The following is a 19,544-nucleotide window of genomic DNA, read 5'->3' as shown; positions in this document are numbered from 1 at the left end:
AGTTTCTCCCTGCTGATACTGATGCTGATACTGACACCAGCATTCCTTGCACACTTACGATCTGACAGGCGCTCTGCTCCACCTCTACTTTCCCCAGCAGTTGTGCTACAAACTAATTGGAGGCAGGGATCAGATGTATATCTTTTTGGATTCTCAGTACGGCTTTTTGCACACAGGAAATGGCCTATAAATATTAGTTGATCAGAGAGAGGAAGAATGAACAATTCATTTGACTTAGCATTAAAAATTATTTCACAAGCAATTATTTTGTTTCATTGCCAATGTTGTGGATATTTTAAAATAATAAATGCAAATAGTCTCAGTGCGAGTTAAATGTGCTTTCGTGAGTTACCTAGGAACCTCTTATTATTGTTTTATGGCAAATTATATTCCAAGTTCTAAATAACTGCCTTTACAAAAGCCATTTTAACACATAAATTATAAGATGTGAACTGTCCAGATTTTTTTTCTTGCCACTAATTTTTTAAAAAAGGAATTTAGTTTTTGGTAAAAATGCCTTGTTTATTTTTCTCTTATTTATTTAATGGGTGTCTTTTTGTGCCACTTGCCACAAATGAAGATTCTCAAACATTTTCAGCCTCAGGGAATGAAGTAACTGCTAGCTAGAAATAGATCAGGGATTAACAAGTGTAACACATGTTGCTGATGTTATAGGGCTGTGACTTCTGGGAGGCAGACATCCCACTATAACTAAAACTGGGCATCAAGTGCACAGCATACACATTTACAGATTAAAATTTTTACATTTGTTATTGCCAGTAAATATGCCACATTATTTTGAGTACTAGCCCATCATTAATTAGTTTAAAAACAATATCTTAAGTGATGTCACATCCATCCCTATCCTGCCATGCTCTATTTAGGACTTCCCTGCCCCTCTATGGGACCATTGCACTAGAGCCCTACCCTGCCTCGTGTCCACAGTCCTTCCCTGTCCAACCCACCCACCAACCCAGTCCTCATCAGACTTCTCTTCACAGTGGTTCCCCAAAAACTCAGTGCCAAATCAATCCTTATATTTTCTGATTTATTTTACCTCCCTCTTTCTCTCTTTTTTTGGTTTCTTTTGTGTTTAGAAAAATCAAAACAAAGTGAGTGAATACACCGAAAGTTTTTGCTTCAACAACTCACTATCTAAGTGAGTTCTACAAAGTCATCCTCACTGTCTACTCACCTCCCCTTCGGCAAGTGCATCTTTCTCCCCCTAAAAATGTCCAGATGTCTTGAAAGGCCCAGTTCAAAAGCTGCTTCACAATGCTTCTCTGTTCATCTTTTCTGTCCACGTAGATGAATACACATCATCCTTATTTCTCCTGGGAACTTCATTCTTTTAGAACTTCTGCCTTGTGTTACATTACAGCTAGTAGATTGCAAGCCCCTTAAGAAGAGTTTGGTTTAATTTTGGATACTTCTTAGCACTTAGTAGAGGAGTCTGCTCATAGCAGGGGCATAAAAAGTGTTTATTGAATGGTTACTTTTTTGGTTTTTTGAGATGGAAGTCTCTCTCTGTCACCAGGCTGAAGGGCAATGGTGCCATCTCAGCTCACTGCAACCTCTACCTCCCAGGTTTAAGCAGTTCTCCTGCCTCAGCCTCCCTAGTAGCTCATACTACAGACACATGCCACCATGCCCTGCTAATTTTTGTATTTTTAGTGGAGACGGGGTTTCACCATGTTGGCCAGGATGGTCTCAATCTCTTAACCTCATAATCCACCTGCCTCAGCCTCCCAAAGTGCTGGGATTACAGGCATGAGCCGCCGCGCCTGGTCTACTTCTCTTTAAGATAGTATAGTTTCAGTATACTTTGTTGGGAGTTCGTGTTTGTGATATCTCCTTCTGTCATTCTACATTTTCTTTCACAGGAGTCCTAGATTTTTAAGGGGCAAGAGCAGCCCCATTTTATTAACAGCTGTAATCTTGCATTTTATCTGAACCTCATAGTCAGTAAATTGTACTGTCTCTCTTGGCAGCCTTGTGTGTAAGCTGAACACAAGGACTACCATCCTGGCGGCAACTAACCCCAAAGGCCAGTATGACCCCCAGGAGTCCGTGTCTGTGAACATTGCTCTCGGCAGCCCACTCTTAAGTCGATTTGACCTGATCCTGGTTTTGCTTGATACCAAGAATGAAGACTGGGATCGTATCATTTCCTCCTTTATCTTGGAAAATAAAGGTATGTGAACACAGGCAAAGAATTCAAAGTAACAGAGAGACTAGCTATAATTTAAAGAAATTTCCTTTGAAGAAAATTAAATAAATACCCAAGGTATGCAATGTAGTACCAGGCAATAGAGAAAGGCTTAGAAAGAAAGCAGTGAGAGGAACCACTTACTGGGCCTCAGAATACTGAGTTGAAGGAAAACGGTCTTTCTCTACCTGCCACTAATGAGACTAACGTTGTTAAAAACGTCCCTTATGATGAAAGGGGGCAACCTTATGATATAGAATTACTACTCATCTCTTACATAAAGAAAACCATAATGAATTATGAAACAAATCTCTAAATGTAGGCTTCTGTTTAAATTAGATTTACTCAGGCCAGATATGGTGGATCACCCCTATAATCCCAGCACTTTGGGAGGCTGAGGCAGGTGGGTCACCTAGGTTAGGTGTTCAAGACCAGCCTGGCCAACATAGTGAAACCCCATCTCTACTAAAATACAAAAATTAGGTGGGTGTGGTAGTGCACACCTGTATCCCCAGCTACTGTGGAGGCTGAGGCAGGAGAATTGCTTGATCCCATGAGGTGGAGGTTGCAATGAAAGGAGATTGTGCTGGTGCACTGCAGCCTGAGTGACAGAGCAAGACTCCATCTCAAAAAGAAAAATAGATTTACTCAAATATTATTGATTACTGGACAGACCAGAATTATTCTGAATACTTTTTAATAAAGGTAGGAAGCTTACCTTTGTTAAACTTAGATCATAAGACTGTTTTTTCTAAAATTGTATGCCCTGTAGACGATAGGTCTAGATTTCAATATCCACAAAATATGAAGATTATATTTTAACAAATGAGTACCAGAACTTTATAAAAACCCTTAAAATGAAATGTTTGCTTGTCCTTAGAACTTACTGACCCAACACCTGATATATACAGGTTACCCAAGCAAATCAGAGAAGCTCTGGAGCATGGAAAAGATGAAAACCTATTTCTGCCTTATAAGGAATCTGCAGCCCACACTGTCTGATGTGGGCAATCAAGTTCTTCTCCGGTACTACCAGATGCAAAGGCAGAGTGATTCCCGGAACACTGCCCGGACCACCATTCGCCTGTTGGAAAGCTTGATACGATTAGCAGAAGGTCTGTTTCATTCAACAAATGATGCTTATATTGAATGTCACCTGTGTGCAAGGCATGGGGCTTGGCACCGTGGATTCAAAGATGAATGAGAATAACCCCCACTCTAAGGTGTTCACAGTTACTTAAAAATAAAGGCTCTGAGCCAGGAGATCTCTGCTCATCTGAGGACAGATGATGAGTATTGACTAGAATGTGGTGTCATTAAGAAAGAAGAATCTTTGTGCCATCTCAGGACCTCTTAGAACTTAATATACTATTCATTTAGAAAGCCTCATTTCTGATGTTTTCTTTCTCAGTGGCAGCTGTGTTAGCATTTTGAGTGGGACAGTTTCTTGTTTTGAATCGTTTCCCATATAGCATCGCTGGTTCTTGCTCATTAATTGCCAGTTGCAGTCTACCCCTGTCATTATAACAACCAACTTGACAATGCCATGCCCTGTCCCATTACATATGTATGTATAGCTAACATGCATCTTAATCCTTTTCGTCTAACATTGGCTTTTACATTTTAGCTGTGTTTAAATAATTCTTAAAAAAGAATTTATATGAACTGAATAATAAAATAATACAAGCTTAATAAAAAGTACTGTAAAACAAACGGACTTTCTTTTTTCAAGGACTTATAGCTAATATTAGGGCAAGAAAAACTCAGAATTGAGAATTGCTTGTTTGGTAGCTTTGAAAAACTCATAGATCATAGAAGTGCCAGAGATGAGAAATGAGTTTTAATTTTCTGTAGTTTTATAAAAGACTAGAAAGTGAGAACTAAAGTTGCTGAATATTAAACATATGTTTATATAGCCCCTTTCTTTGCTAGAGCCCAGAGTACTTTTCCAGATAAATATACAGAATTGTGTGGGCTACACAGAAGGATTAGGCGTATTATAGAAACAACCTTAAAGCTAGTTGAGTGTTGACTTTTGTGCTTATTCTAGTAATATTATTTTGTTATGAGTAGCTCATTCATAACATACACATGGCGAGTGCTGGAGTGGTGGGAGGTTAAATAGAGAATTAGATTTCTCACCTCAAATGTTCCTAAAAAACAAACGTGTTTTGTTTTCATAGCTCACGCTCGCCTGATGTTTCGTGATACTGTGACTCTGGAAGATGCTATTACCGTGGTGTCAGTCATGGAGTCCTCAATGCAGGTAAGAGTATTTTGTGTACCTAATTTTTATCCTAATTACAGACTTAATTTTTTTTTAAAAAAAGGGGCACTTTATTAACATATAAAAAGTTATAAAAATGGACATATTCTAGTCCTAGTAATTCCTGGAAATTCTATATGAAACCATTTAAAAGAAGAGGAAACAGTGTCCTGGAGACATTTGCTGCATTGGTGGTGTTGCTTTTGCCCATTGATGTAAAGTAGTGGGGCTCAATCCTTTTTCTCCTCAACACACCTGAGGGATGTTCACAGTCCCACCAGTGACAGTATAGCTTCCTAGAGCTCTTGCCACCAAGAACTGGGGGAGTGAACTATAGAAAGTTGAAAAAGGCCCCCAAGTGATTTTCATACCCAACATAGGGGTATAAAGGGTAGTCTTAGCCCCCTGGGGATTGCTAGTCCCTAGCGTGTACTTACCACTGTGCAGGCTGGCCTGTGGTGACTCTTCTGGTATTTTCTCACCCCTTCAGGGAGGTGCACTACTAGGAGGTGTGAATGCCCTCCACACTTCCTTTCCTGAAAACCCTGGGGAGCAGTACCAGAGACAGTGTCAACTTATTCTGGAAAAGCTAGAGCTGCAGAGCCTCTTGAGTGAAGAGCTTAGAAGACTTGAAAGGTGAGGAATGAAAACCCAGAAAGGCATATAATGGAAAATCCTTGTTTGGCATTTAGTGAAACAAAGAAAGTGTGCTGTGCATTAAGTGGAAAAATCTTTCTTTACTGTCTGTAGGAGATTTTTTCAGTTATTTACTGCTGTATAACCAGCTGCTCCAAAATTCGGTGACTGCAAACACCACCCACACCAGCATTTTAGTGTTTACTTTTCTAGGTATCAGACATTCAGGCAGGCTCAGTGGGGATAGCTTTTCTTTGCTCCACATTTTGTTGGCTGAGGTAACAACTCAGCAATGACAGAAGCAGAATTTCAAAACTTAACCTTCCTAATGACTCCTAAAAATGTGGATAATAGACTGGGCATGGTGGCTCATGCCTGTAATCCCAGCACTTTGGGAGGCCGAGGCAGGTGGATCACAAGGTCAAGAGATCGAGAGACCATCCTGGCCAACATGGTGAAACCCTGTCTCTACTAAAAATAGAAAGAACAATTAGCTGGGCATGGTAGCATGCTCTTATAGTCCCAGCTACTCAGGAAACTGAGGCAGGAGAATGACTTGAACCCAGGAGGTGGAGGTTGCAGTGAGTAGAGATTGTACCAGTGTACTCCAGCCTGTCTTAAAAAAAAGTGAATAATAGAGAAGGAGGACACATGGGAAGAAACCTGTCACGTGTGTTAGTGAGAATGTGGACTTTTTACCTAAAGAAATTCTGCCCAAACTTTAATGTTCACATACTCCCAAGATATGTGGACTTCTAAAAACCTGGACTTTGAATGTAAGCCTGAGAAATAGGAGTGAGGAGTGGCAAGTTTATCCGTTTTTGGTGTCTTTGTGATCAGTGTAAATAGCTTAGTTATTGACCCGCAGCTCTTATTGGTGTTGGTCTCAAAGCCAGGATCTAGTGTATGAAGTACATGAGAAGGTAGAGCAGCTGCAAAGAATTTGGGGACCACATTAAGGTTGTTGACTATATTAAATAAAATCTTGAGAATTCTTCCTTCTCACAGCGGCCTTCTCTTTCTAATTTGTGAAACTTCAGCACGGCCTTCCTGGGGAAGTGCAGGGATGGGCATTCTCCTGCTAATAGCCAGGTGCCAGACTGCAGTAAACTTGAACTTAGTATGAAATTCACCCCTCTTTCTTTTGGTCTTCTGGATCATTTTATGATCCAGAGCATGGTGCCAAAATCAAAGTTACTCCTTTGGGTTGTTTATGGTTTGATGTAGCTGATTCCTTTCAAGCCACTCCTGGGCTTGGTTTTGCTTTTGGAGAAGCTGCCCATTTTGACTGATCCAAACTACCAGAAACTGACATATGCTGGATTCAGGAAAGGAGAAAAAGTAAGGCTCAGAATCATTGTTATGTGTTAGAAAGATGGCAATTGGACTTCCCAAATTTAAAAAAGAACCTCCTGGAGGGAAAGAAAGGAAAAAAGAAAGTAGTCGACAATATAAAAGAAAGGATTCTGCCTTAAAATGTTCTTTTCTACTGGTATTTATTTATAATGTAGAGGCGTGTTCTGGTGTTGATCATCCTGAGAAAGCAACAAAACCAGGTACCTTACAAATGAAAGTGAATTACTACCTCCAACAATCTAATGCTAATCTTATCAAATGAGAAAAAATTCAACTAGCATATGGGTTTTTACTGTTTTGGAAGGAATTCTGTATTCCTTAAGGAGATAATTATAATGAAACCATTTATAGGTTTTTCATGTTTTACTTCCAGAAAATGCTTTATTCTGGTGACAGTGTGACTCAAATAGTGGACATTCTATCTACCTTAAAACAGAGTGCAGGCCAGGCATGGTGGCTCACACCAGTAATCCTAGCACTTTGGGAGGCTGAGGTGGGCAGATCACTTGAGGTCAGGAGTTCAAAACCAGCCTGGCAAAATTGGTGAAACCCCATCTTTACTAAAAATACAAAAATTAGCTGGGTGTGTTGGCTGGTGCCTGTAATTCCAGCTACTCGGGAGGCCAAGGCAGGAGAGTCACTTGAACCCAGGAGGCAGAGGTTGCAGTGATCTGAGAGTGAAACTCTGTCTCAAAAAAAAAAAAAAAAAAGGAATTAGACTAAAATAGGGCTTAGTCTACCCTAACTTATTCTCTCTCTTTTAGGACATTTTTCTGGAACTTTAACATTTGTCAATAGCCCTGACCTCAATTTGATGCTGAGACGTATACTAAGTAGTAGCAATTTTGAAAGCTATTTGCTTTTTTGTTTGGTTGTAACTCAAATTAGTAAAAATGAACCTGGATTTGCTTATTGATATTTTCAGATCTATGTTGAGTGATATAACCCAATATTTTTACAATAATTTGGGGTGCTTTTTTCTTATTATAAAGGTAATGCATGTTCTCTATTTTGTATTTTTATAAGTGAGATTTATACCATTAACATTTTAATGTATTTAAATACATTTAAATTTAAGGTATTTTCTTATATTTTCTATGATTACACATGAATTTTAGAATAATTTATTCATCTGCTTTCTGGTATAGTATCTTTTCAAAGTGAGCACATAGAAGAGGGATCATATTGTACTTTATAAGAAAAAGGCATTTCTAGGCTGTTAGGAAGGGCTTTCTAAAGGACCTACTTCAAGGGAACTACAGTCCTTATTAGGAAGTCATCCTTGCTGATGACCAAAGGGAAATTTGAAATGGCAATTAAGAGTTCTGGCAAGATGGCTGAATCGGAACAGCTGCAGTCTGCAGCTTCCAGTGAGACCGCTACAGAAGGCGGGTGATTTCTGCATTTCCAACTAGATACCCAGTTTATCTCATTGGGACTACTGGTTAGGCAGTGGGTGCAGCCTACAGAAGGTGAGAAGCAGGGTGGGGCATTGCCTCACCCGGGAGGTGCAAGGAGCCAGGAGACCTCCCTCCTCTAGCCAAGGGAAGCACTGAGGGACTATGCTACCTAGCCTGGATACTATGCTTTTCCCACAGTTTTTGCAATCCACAGATCAGGAGATTACCTCATGGCCCTGGGTTTCAAGCACAAAACTGGGTGGCACTTTGGGCAGATTCTGAGCTAGCTTCAGGATTTTTTTTATGTATTGCAGTGACACCTGAAACCCCGAGACAGAACCATTTGCTCTCCTGGAAAGGGGGCTGAAGCCAGGGAGCCAAGTGGTCTCAGTCGGTAGGTCCCACTCCCACAGAGCCCGGCAAGCTAAGAACCACTGGCTTGAAATTCTCACTGTCAGCACAGCAATCTGAAATTGACTTGGGATGATCGAGCTTATAGAGGGGAGCTTATAGAGGGAGGGGTTTCAGCCATTACCGAGGCTTGAATAGGTAGTTTCCCTCTGACAGTGCTAAGGAGGCTGGGAAGTTTGGACTGGGTGGAATCTGCCACAGCACAGCTGTGGCCAGATTGCTTCCCTAGATTCTTCTTCATGGGCAGGGCATTTGTGAAAGAAAGAAGCTCCAGTCTGGGGCTTGCAGATAAAACTTCCATCTTCCTGGGACAGAGCACCTGGGGGAAGCGGCAGCTGTGGGCACAGCTTCAGCAGACTTAAAATTTCTTGCCTGTTGGCTCTGAAGAGAGCAGCTGATCCTGATAAGAAGGATTCTCCCAGTACAGTGCTTGAACTCTTCTAAGGGACAGACTGCCTCCTCAAGTGAGTCCCTGACCCCCATGCCTCCTGATGGGGAGAGACCTCTGAACAAGGGTTGACAGACACCTCATACAGGCGAGTTCCAGTAGGTTACTGGCTGGTACCTCTCTGGGACAAAGCTTCCAGAAGAAGGAGCAGGCAGCAATCTTTGCTGTTCTGCAGCCTCCACTGGTGATACCCAGGTGAAGAGGATCTGTAGTGGACCTCTAGCAAACTGCAGCAGACCTGCAGAAGAGGGGCCTGTTAGAAGAAAAACTAACAAACAGGAAGCAAAAACATCAACATCCACAAAAAAGGGCCCACCACACTAAAACCCCATCCAAAGGTCATCAGTTCAAAGATCAAAGGTAGATAAATTCACAAAGATGAGGAAAAAACAGCACAAAAATGCTGAAAATTCCAAAAACCAGAGTACCTCTTCTCCAAATGATCACAACTCCTCTCCAGCAAGGGCACAAAACTGGGTGGAGAATGAGATTAACGAATTGACTGAAGTGGACTTCAGAAGGTGAATAACAAACTACTCTGAGCTAAAGGAGCATGTTTTAACCCAATGCAAGAATGCTAAGAACTTGATAAAAGATCATAGGAACTCCTAACTAGAATAACCAGTTTAGAGAGGAGCGTAAATGACCTGATGGACTGAAAACTTTGTGAAGTATACACAAGTATCAGTAGCCGAACTGATCAGGTGGAAGAAAGATTATCAGAGTTTGAAGATCAGCTTACTGAAATAAGGCATGAAGACAAGATTAGGAAAAAGAATGAAAAGGAATGAACAAAGCCTCCAAGAAATATGGGGGACTGTGTGAAAAGACCAAACCTAACACTGATTGGTGTACCTGAAAGTGACAGAGAGAATTGAACCAAGTTGGAAAACACACTTCAGGATATTATCCAGGAGAAGCTTCCCAACCTAGCAAGACAGGCCAACATTTAAATTCAGGAAATACAGAGAAGACCACTAATATACTCCTCAAGAAGGGCAACCGCAAGACCCATAATCATCAGATTCTCCAAGGTTGAAACAAAGGAAAAAATGTTAAGGGCAGCCATAAAGAAAGGTTGGGTTACCACAAATGGAAGCCCATCAGACTAACAGCAGACCTCATAGCAGAAACTTTATAAGCCAGAAGAGAGTGGGGACCAATATTCAGGATTCTTAAAAGAAAAGAATTTCAACCCAGAATTTCATATTCAACCAAACTAAGCTTCATAAGTGAAGGAGAAATAAAATTCTCTACAGACAAGCAAATGCTGAGAGATTTTGCCACCAGCAGGCCTGCCCTACAGGAGCTCCTGAAGGAAGCACTAAATATGGAAAGGAGAAATTGGTACCAGCCACTGGTACCAATTTATATTTTGGCAAAAACACACCAAAATATAAAGAGCAATAACACTATGAAGAAGCTACATCAACTAATGTGCAAACTGACCAGCTAGCATCATGATGACAGGGTCAAATTCACACATAACAATATTAACCTTAAATGTAAATGGGCTAAATGCCCCAATTAAAAGACACAGACTGGCAAAATGGATAAATTCAAGCCCAATCAGTGTGATGTATTTAGAGACCCATCTCATATGTAAAGACACACAGAGGCTCAATAAAAAGATGCAGGTAAATTTACCTAGAAAGCGGAAGGCAGAAAAAAAGCAGGGTTTGCAGTACTAGCTTCTGACAAAACAGACTTTAAACCAGCAAAGATTTAAAAAGACAAAGAAGGACATTATGTAATGGTAAAAGAATTAATGCAACAAGAAGAGCTAACTATCCTAAATATATATGCACCCAATACAGGAGCACCTGATTCATAAAATAAGTTCTTAAGAGACCTACAAAGAGACTTAGACTCCTACACAATAATAGTGGGAGACTTTAACACCCCACTGTCAATATTAGACAGATGAACAAGACAGAAAACTAACAAGGATATTAGGACGTGAACTCAGCTCTGGACAAAGTGGACCTTATAGATATCTATAGAACTCTTCACCTCAAATCCCCAGAATATACATTCTTCTCAGCACATCATAACACTTACTCTAAAATCGACCACATAATTGGAAGTAAAACACTCCTCAGCAAATGCAAAAGAACACAAATCATAACTGAAATCATACAGTGCAATCAAATTAGCACTCAGGATTGAGAAACTCACTCAAAACCACACAATTACATGGAAACTGAACAACCTGCTCCTGAATGACTAATGGATAAATAACAAAATTAAGGCAAAAATAACAAAGTTATTTGAAGCCATTGAGAACAAAGAGACAACACAGCTACAGCAGTGGTGAGAGGGAAATTTATAGCACTAAATGCCCACATCAGAAAGCAGGAAAGATCTAAAATCAACATCCTAACATCACAATTAAAAGAACTAGAGAACCAAGAGCAAACAAATTCAAAAGCTAGCAGAAGACAAGAAATAGCTAAGATCAGAGCAGAACTGAAGGAGTCAGAGGTTAACAAAATAGATAGACTGCTAACCAGACTAATAAAGAAGAGGGAAGAATCAAATAGACACAATAAAAAATGGTAAATGGAATTTCACCACTGATGCCACAGAAATACAAACTGCCATCAGAGAATACCATAAACACCTCCATGCAAATAAACTAGAAAATTTGGAAGAAATGGATAAATTCCTGGACACATACACCCTCCCAAGACTAAACCAGGAAGAAGTCAAATGCCTGAATAGACCAATAACAGGTTCTTAAGTTGAGGCAGTAATTAATAGCCTACCAATCGTAAAAAGCCCGGGACGAGATGAATTCACAGCCCACTTCTTCCAGAGGTACAAAGAAGAGCTGGTACCATTCCTTCTAAAACTATTCCAAACAATAGAAAAAGAGGAACTCCCCCCTAAGTCATTTTATGAGGCCAGCATCATCCTGATTGCAAAACCTGTCAGAGACACAATAAAGGAAGAAAATTCAGGCTAATATCCCTGATGAATATTGACGTGAAAATCCTCAATAAAATACTGGCAAATTGAATCCAACAGCACATCAGAAGGTTTGTCTACCACGATCAAGTCAGCTTCATCCCTGGGATGCAAGGCTGGTTCAACATATGCAAATCGATAAACATAATCCATCACATAAACAGAACCAGTGACAGAACCCACATGATTATCTCAATAGGCCTTTGATAATAGTCAACACCCATTCATGCTAAAAAAAAAAAACTCTCAATAAACCAGATATTGATGGAACATATCTCAAAATAATAACAGCTATTTATGACAACCAGTATCATACTGAATGGGCAAAAGCTGGAAGCATTCCCCTTAAAAACCAGCACAAGACAAGGATGCCCTCTCTCATCACTACTATTCAACATACTATTGGAATTTCTGGCCAGAGCAATCAGGCAATAAAAAGAAATAAAGGGTATTCACACTGGAAGAGAGAAAGAGTCAAATTGTCTCTGTTTGCAGATGACATTATTGTATATTTAGAAAACCCTATTGTCTTACCCAAAACTCCTTAAGCTGTTAAACAACTTCAGCAAAGTCTCAGGATATAAAATCAGTGTGCAGAAATCACAAGCATTCCTATACGCCAGTAGTAGACAGAGAGCCAAATCATGAGTGAACTCCCATTCACAATTGCTACAAAGAAAATAAAATACCTAGGAATACAACCTACAAGGGAATTGAAGGATCTCTTCAAGGAGAACTACAGACCTCTGCTCAGGGAAATAAGAGAGGACACAAACAAATGGTAAAAATTCTATGCTCATGGATAGGAAGAATCAATATTGTGAAAATAGCCATACTGCCCAAAGTAATTTATAGATTCAATGCTATTCCCATCAAGCTACTGTTGACTTTCTTCACAAAACTAGGAAAAACTACTTTAAATTTCATATGGAACCACAAAAGAGCCCATATAGCCAAGACAATCCTAAGCAAAAAGAACAAAGCTGGAGGCATCATGCTACCTGACTTCAAATTATACTACAAGGCTACAGTAACCAAAACAGCATGGTACTAGTATCAAAACAGATATATAGACCATTGAAACAGAACAGAGACTTCAGAAATAACACTGCACATCTACAACCATCTGATCTTTGACAAACCTGACAAAAACAAGCAATGGAGAAAGGATTCCCTATTTAATAAATGATGCTGGGAAAATTAGCCATATGCAGAAAACAGGAACTGAAGCCCCCCACCTTACATCTTATACAAAAATTAACTCAAGATGAATTAAAGACTTAAATGTAAAACCTAAAACCGTAACAACCTTAGAAGAAAACCTAGGCAAACCATTCAGGACACAGGCATGGGCAAAGACTTTATGACTACAACACCAAAAGCAATGGTAACAAAAGCCAAAATTGACAAATGGGATCTAATTAAACTAAAGAGCTTCTGCTCAGCAAAAGAAACTATCATCAAAGTGAACAGGCAACCTACAGAATGGGAGAAAATTTTTGCAATCTATCCATATGACAAAGGGCTAATATCCAGAATCTACAAGGAACTTAAACAAATTTATAAGAAAAAAAACAACCCCGTCAAAAAGTGGGTAAAGGATACGAACAGACACTTCACAAAAGAAGATATTCATGCAGCCAACAAACATGAAGAAAAGCTCATCCATCACTGGTCATTAGAGAAATGCAAATCAAAACCACAATGAGATATCATCTCATGCCAGTTAAAATGATGATCATTAAAAAGTCAGTAAACAACAGATGCTGGCTAGGCTGTAGAGAAATAGGAACACTTCCACATTGTTGGTGGGAGTGTAAATTAATTAAGACAGTGTGGTGATTCCTCAAGTATCTAGAACCAGAAATACCATTAAACCTAAAAATCCCATTACTAGGTATATACCCAAAGGATTATAAATCATTCTTCTATAAAGTCACATGCACATGTATGTTTATTGTGGTTCTATTTACGAAAGCAAAGACTTAGAACCAACCCAAGTGCCCATCCATGATAGACCAGATAAAGAAAATGTGGCACATATACACCATGGAATACTGTGCAGCCATAAAAAAGGATGAGTTCATGCCCTTTGCAGGGACATGGATGAAGCTGGAAACCATCATTCTCAGCAAATTAATACAGGAACAGAAAACCAAACACCACATGTTCTCACTCATAAGTGGGAGTTGAACAGTGAGAACACATGGACACAGGGAGGGGAACATCACACACCAGGGCCTGTCGGGGGTCAGGGGCAAGGGGAGGGAGAGGATTAGGACATATACATAATCCATGTGGGGCTTGAAACCTAGATGAGAGGTTGATAGGTGCAGCATACCACCATGGCACATGTATACCTATGTAACAAACCTGCACGTTGTGCACATGTACCCCAGAACTTAAAGTAAAATAGAAAAAAGAAAGTTGTCCTTCTGGCAGTATTTGTTTTTAATTTGCCCAAGATTTAAAATGATTATCACTCAACAGATCCTCCATTCATAGACGGTAAATAGATTTTAATTCTGTATCAAATTGATAGAAGAGTAGCTGCCCACTACACATGTTGAAACATGCCTGGATTTTGCAGAAAAGATTGTCACAGTTGTGTGGGAATGTCTGCCATGAATGTGAATACATTCAGTACAGAAGTATCAGACTCTTGAATCCTGAGGAAGGTGACTGCTCAGATGCACTCAGTACCTCAACTGGGTAGAGATGAGAGACATCATAATCTCCAGTCTTACACTTTGGTTCTCTGATCTGCAAACTGACTCCTAAGCAACTTGGCCAACAACCCACTTGGTCAGCAGTCAGCTACTGCATGGGTAGCAACAGGTCTATCTTGTATTTGAACATTTAACATGAGAAATGAAGCTGAGGGTTTTACACTGATCTTCAAACAATCTTGAATGAATTAGACTTTTGGAGAGATCGCAAAATGAAGACAAATCTCTTATTTCATTTTCTTTATTTTACTACAATTTTAGGTTAAATTAGTGTTTCTCTGAGAATGTAAATTGTATATTGATTTTAAAAAGGATTATTTCCTTCTGCTTCTCTAGGAGGCTGTATTTGATATTAACTTGGAATGATGTGGGACTTAAATCTTTAAGATGGCATCTCAGAGACTGAAGAAATGAAGAGGTTAGGGCAAATTCTCTTCCCTTCAAGACATGTTTTGTTTATTTGTCTCTGCTACAGGTTACAGAATCAGAGTGTGCACCAATCTCAACCACAGGTATTGGAGGTGGAGACTACTCTGGGGTCCTTGAGAAATGATCCAGAGGAAGAATCAAACTTCAGAACTTCAACACAGCAGGAAATCAACTGTAGCATGCATACCTCCTCTCCTGGAGGCAGCCCTGAGGGAAGCCCAGTTCCAGATCCCCCACCTCATCTGGAGCCTAATAGATCAAGTAGGAAACATTCAGCTGAGCATGAAAATAGCAGAGATGACAGTTTAGATTGGTTTGACTTCATGGCAGCTCATCAGAGTGAACCTAAAAACACTGCTCTTATGTCTCCTCATCCCAAAACATCTGGAGAAAATATGGCTTCGAAGATTTCTAACAGCACATCTCAGGGTAAGGAGAAGAGTAAGCCAGGCCAAAGGAGCAAAGTGGACATTGGGTTGCTTCCATCACCAGGAGAGACAGGTGCTCCACGGAGGCCAGACAATGTGGAGGGTAAAAAGAAAAAAGGGCTAGCACTGGATTCTGAAGCAGCAGTCTCTGCTGATAAACCAGACTCAGTACTGATTCATCATGTCCCCAGGAACCTGCAGAGGCTATGCAAGGAGAGGGCCCAGAAGTTATGCAGAAATAGCACCAGGGTGCTTGCACAGTACACAGTCCCTTCCCATCCTCAGTCTACTTCTGTGCATAGCCCAGACAGAACACTGGAATCACCCAAAAGAAAGAGACCAAAATCACTTGTGCAAGTGGAAGAGTCTTCAGCTGAAAATGTTAAGCCTCCAGGTTCCCCTGTAGCCAAACTCGCAAAATTTACTTTCAAACGGAAGTCAAAACTGATCCACTCCTTTGAAGATCCCAGCCATGTGTCGCCTGGTGCAACTAAAATAGCAGCTCATAGTCCTAAAATTTCCCAGCATGGAACAAGAAGAGATGCAGCCCTGCCAGCGAAGGGTCCAGAAAGGTTGACATCTGCCCCAGGAAACCGGATCTCTGAGCAGCCGCAGGGTGAGACAAAGGAGGTGCCGCAGCAGCCACCAGAGAAACGCAGACCAAGAGAGAAGGTGATGTGTGCCCCTGAGAAGAGGACTATTCAGCCTGAATTAGAGCTTGGGAACGAGACTGGGTGTGCTCGTCTTGGAGACAAAAGGGAAGAGGTTTCGAGCAGTAATAAAAGCGGCAAGGTTCATGTGGGCACATTAGCCAAACTGGCAAACTTCTGCTTTACTCCCTCGTTGGAATCAAAATCAAAATCTCCTCCTCCTGAAAGGGAGAACCGGGGTGAGAGAGGCCGAGGCTCCCCTCCTATAACCACAGCTCCAATGGGTGGCAGTAAAAGGAAATCTTTTCAGCTCCATGGGTCTGCTGAGAAATTGATTCTTCTCAAAAAATCTCTCTTCACTTTACCAGAACTAGATGATGAAGCATTTGATTGTGACTGGGATGAAGAGATGAGAAAAAAGCCATAATTGGGAAAAGCTTTCTGGTCAAATCTCACTTTCCCCAACTCCATACAGCACCTTCATGATAACAATATGGTATTTATAACTGTATAGAACGATTGGCCATACTGAGGATTACTCTGAATAGCAGCTCCCCCATAAAGCGTTCTAATTTCAGATTAATCTTCATTACCTGAAAAGTTATATAATCAGTTTAGGTCTGTGATACCAGCAGCTGAGCTGAATTAATTATGTTGTACTTAATTTTACAAATGGAGTATTTGTATTCCTGAAGATGTTTCTGGGTTGTTTTTTTTTTTTATAAAGAGGGAGAGGGTCTTCCCTAGATTAATTTCTTCTTTCATTCACTCAGGAACAAAAGCCAAGAAGGTAGCACTCATAAATCTAACAAAGCAGATGAACTCTTTTTCTGCTTTTTTTTTTTTTTTTTTTGTATTTTCACCTGGAATGTGCTAAGTACAGTGAATATTTATAATCACTTGGATGATTTGCCAAAATCAGATGCTTTTTCTAATATTTTTGTTTGAATGGATCAGGTTAAATGTGACTAATGCTCTCCTTTCTTTGAGAGGTATCCTTACAATTCCATGGTGTTCTTAAAGATCTGGCAGCTGGTCAAATGATACCTTTGTGAAGTACTGACCTTCTGGATTTTCCTTTCTCTCTTGGGCCAACATTTTGTGCTTCAGATTCTTTTTTCTCTTGGGGCCCTACCTTCAAGCAAAATCCTGTGATCAGAAGAAGAGTACAGGCCAGGCACAGTGGCTCACTCCTGTAGTCCCAGCTACACGGGAGTCCGAGGCAGGAGGATTGCTTAAGCCCAGGAGTTCAAGGTTAGAGAGAGTTGTGGTCAATGCCACTGTATTCCAGCCTGGGTGACAGAGCAAGATCCTGTCTCTAAAATAAAATAAATGCAGAAGAGAGAGTACGTAGTAATCTCAATCAAACATCATGTCTCATCTACCCAGCTAGTTAATATGGAAATGTGATTCCTACTAAGTTGTGATTCACTTGTCTTTAAAACTAAGGAAATTATGTACTATTTTTGGTAAGAATAGATAATCTCAAGCTTCGTCTTTCTATGTGCTTTTAAAATCACTTATTCCTTTGGATTCTAATAAAGTTTATTGGGATTCTATAATTACAGACTTTCTCTTCTGAAGTGTGAATTTGTAACCTGATTGTTTAATTGTCCAAGGGACTTTTGGGTATAAAATACTCAAAACTATATGTATTTTGTTTAATTTTCACTTCATTAAGTTCATGCATAGAAAAATTTAGGAAATCCAATTTTTCTTAAGCATTTAAACATCCTAAAATTCTCTAATTAGATTTTCTGAAAAATGTTAAACTGTGAGTACAAATTTAGTGTGGCTGAGTCTTGAAATGATTGGCCATAATGAGTACCATTCTCTAAAGTTTGAAACACCTTAAACAGCTGATAAAAGATATGCATAAATAAGATTACAAAATTTATTATTTCTGTATCTGTTTAAAACTTCCCAGTGTAGTATGATTCTTAATATATTCTTTAATATAATCTTTCAGTTTTGTTGCTTTCCTGGGTTTCTGTGTTCTTACTAGGACTAAAGGAAAAGGAATGGATATGGGTTTTTGACCAGTTGAATCTTGATCTGGATGTGGTCTGATTATTTAGATGACGATGACTCAAACCTGAGCCACAGTGTGGGGCTGACTTTTTTTAAGGGTAAATTTTTAAGTCTCTTTCTTGTGAATTTTTGTCTTTGAAACTTGATATCTTTTGCAGTAATGATGCATTAGGTTTTGCATGGCTGACAGTACCTAACCTGTTGGTGTATCATTAGGATCTGATATGTTATTTTAAATGTTTGTATTCTTTATTGGGACTTTTGGTTTTAGAGGTTTCATTTTTAGTAATAAGAGATTTAATTTTCATAACTTGTCTCTTTAGGACAGTGTCATTCATATTTTAAATTACAGTGTTGAACTGTCTGTCTTCCTTGGTCATTGTGTATGACTGCCAATGCCACCTTCTACCTAGTTATAATTTGTGCCCACCATGCATCCTTTTATTTTGCGCTAATTAATTAATCCATTTTCCATTAATCAGTTAATCCATTTTCCGTTTTAGTACCTTTGGTCAAGATTTGGCCAAATTACCAGTTCCATATGTTTATTCTTTGGTGTTTACCCAGATAGAAATAACTATATAGCTACATATTTTAACAGACATAATTATTCGAAGAAATAAAATACCCAATACATATTGAATATCCCTTATCTGAAATGCTTAGGTCTGGAAGTGTTTTGGATTTTGGAATATTTGCACTATACTTATACTTACCAGTTGAGCATCCCAAATCTGAAAATCCAAAATCCAGAATGCCCTAATGAGCATTTCCTTTGAGCATCATGTCAGTATTCAAAAACTTTTGAATTTGGAGTTTTTTTGATATTCATCCTGTATAACATCCTTCTTACTAAAAGGTTAAACTTCTGTCAGAGACTGTTTTGTATTATAAATGCCTAACTGTGCTTATATTTAATACTCAGTCTCACAGCTTGGGCAAGTCCCTTTATGTTGACCTGAATGTCCTTTTAGCATTCTGATGTTTTTAAAAGCATCCATGCTGTCTGAAAACAGGATGTTTCATGCCCATTTTGATTTCTTCCTGCCCGATGTCATGGAATCAGCTATCCCCAAGGTATTCTGTTACCTTTGAAGGTCAGTAGTATTAGAGACCAAACTCTAGGCCTCTGGGTCACCTGTGCAGGAGAGTCATTAGTGGGCTAAAGTTATTCCACTGTTGTTGGGTCAATTTTAGTAGGTTCAGAGCTGGAAAATGTTTTGATGTCCTGAGGTCACGTTTTATCCTGCTGTGTCCTACTTTTCTTACAGATGTGATTTCATGATGAGTAAAACTTTCTCTTATATGGTCTTTAATGTGCGTACCAAGGAAGCACATGGGTTATCTTGGGGAATATGAATAGTCTCATAGATCACATTTCTGTTCAATAAAGAAAGGTGTGAAAAAGAGCCTTTGGTCGGGTATGGTGGCTCACACCTGTAATCTCTGCACTTTGGGAGGCCAAGGCGGGTGGATCACTTGAGGTCAGGAGTTTGAGACCACCAGCCTGGCCAACATGGCGAAACTCTGTCTCTACTAAAAATACAAAAATTAGCCAGGTGTGGTGGCGGGTGCCTGTAA

General features: G+C 39.7%; 1 protein-coding gene across 5 annotated transcripts in view; it reads left to right on the top strand.

Moving 5' to 3' along the window:
• MCM9 (minichromosome maintenance 9 homologous recombination repair factor) overlaps positions 1-17,491 on the top strand; it is a 146,189-nt gene extending 128,698 nt beyond the window's left edge. For 4 of the 5 annotated variants that reach the window (XM_002747021.7, XM_035296589.3, XM_078369987.1 and 1 more), the window contains 5 exons: positions 1,992-2,194; positions 3,121-3,324; positions 4,393-4,475; positions 4,966-5,111; positions 14,901-17,491. In XM_002747021.7, coding sequence (XP_002747067.4) covers positions 1,992-2,194; positions 3,121-3,324; positions 4,393-4,475; positions 4,966-5,111; positions 14,901-16,359 — 2,095 coding nt within the window. In that variant the 3' untranslated portion in view covers positions 16,360-17,491. The remainder of the gene's footprint in view (positions 1-1,991; positions 2,195-3,120; positions 3,325-4,392; positions 4,476-4,965; positions 5,112-14,900) is intronic. The other variant, XR_013534507.1, reaches the window with a different exon arrangement.
• The last annotated feature ends 2,053 nt before the right edge of the window (positions 17,492-19,544 follow it).

The sequence above is a fragment of the Callithrix jacchus genome, chromosome 4, assembly GCF_049354715.1.
Source record: "Callithrix jacchus isolate 240 chromosome 4, calJac240_pri, whole genome shotgun sequence".
Taxonomy (NCBI): domain Eukaryota; kingdom Metazoa; phylum Chordata; class Mammalia; order Primates; family Cebidae; genus Callithrix; species Callithrix jacchus.
This window is presented reverse-complemented; position numbering and strand designations above follow the sequence as displayed.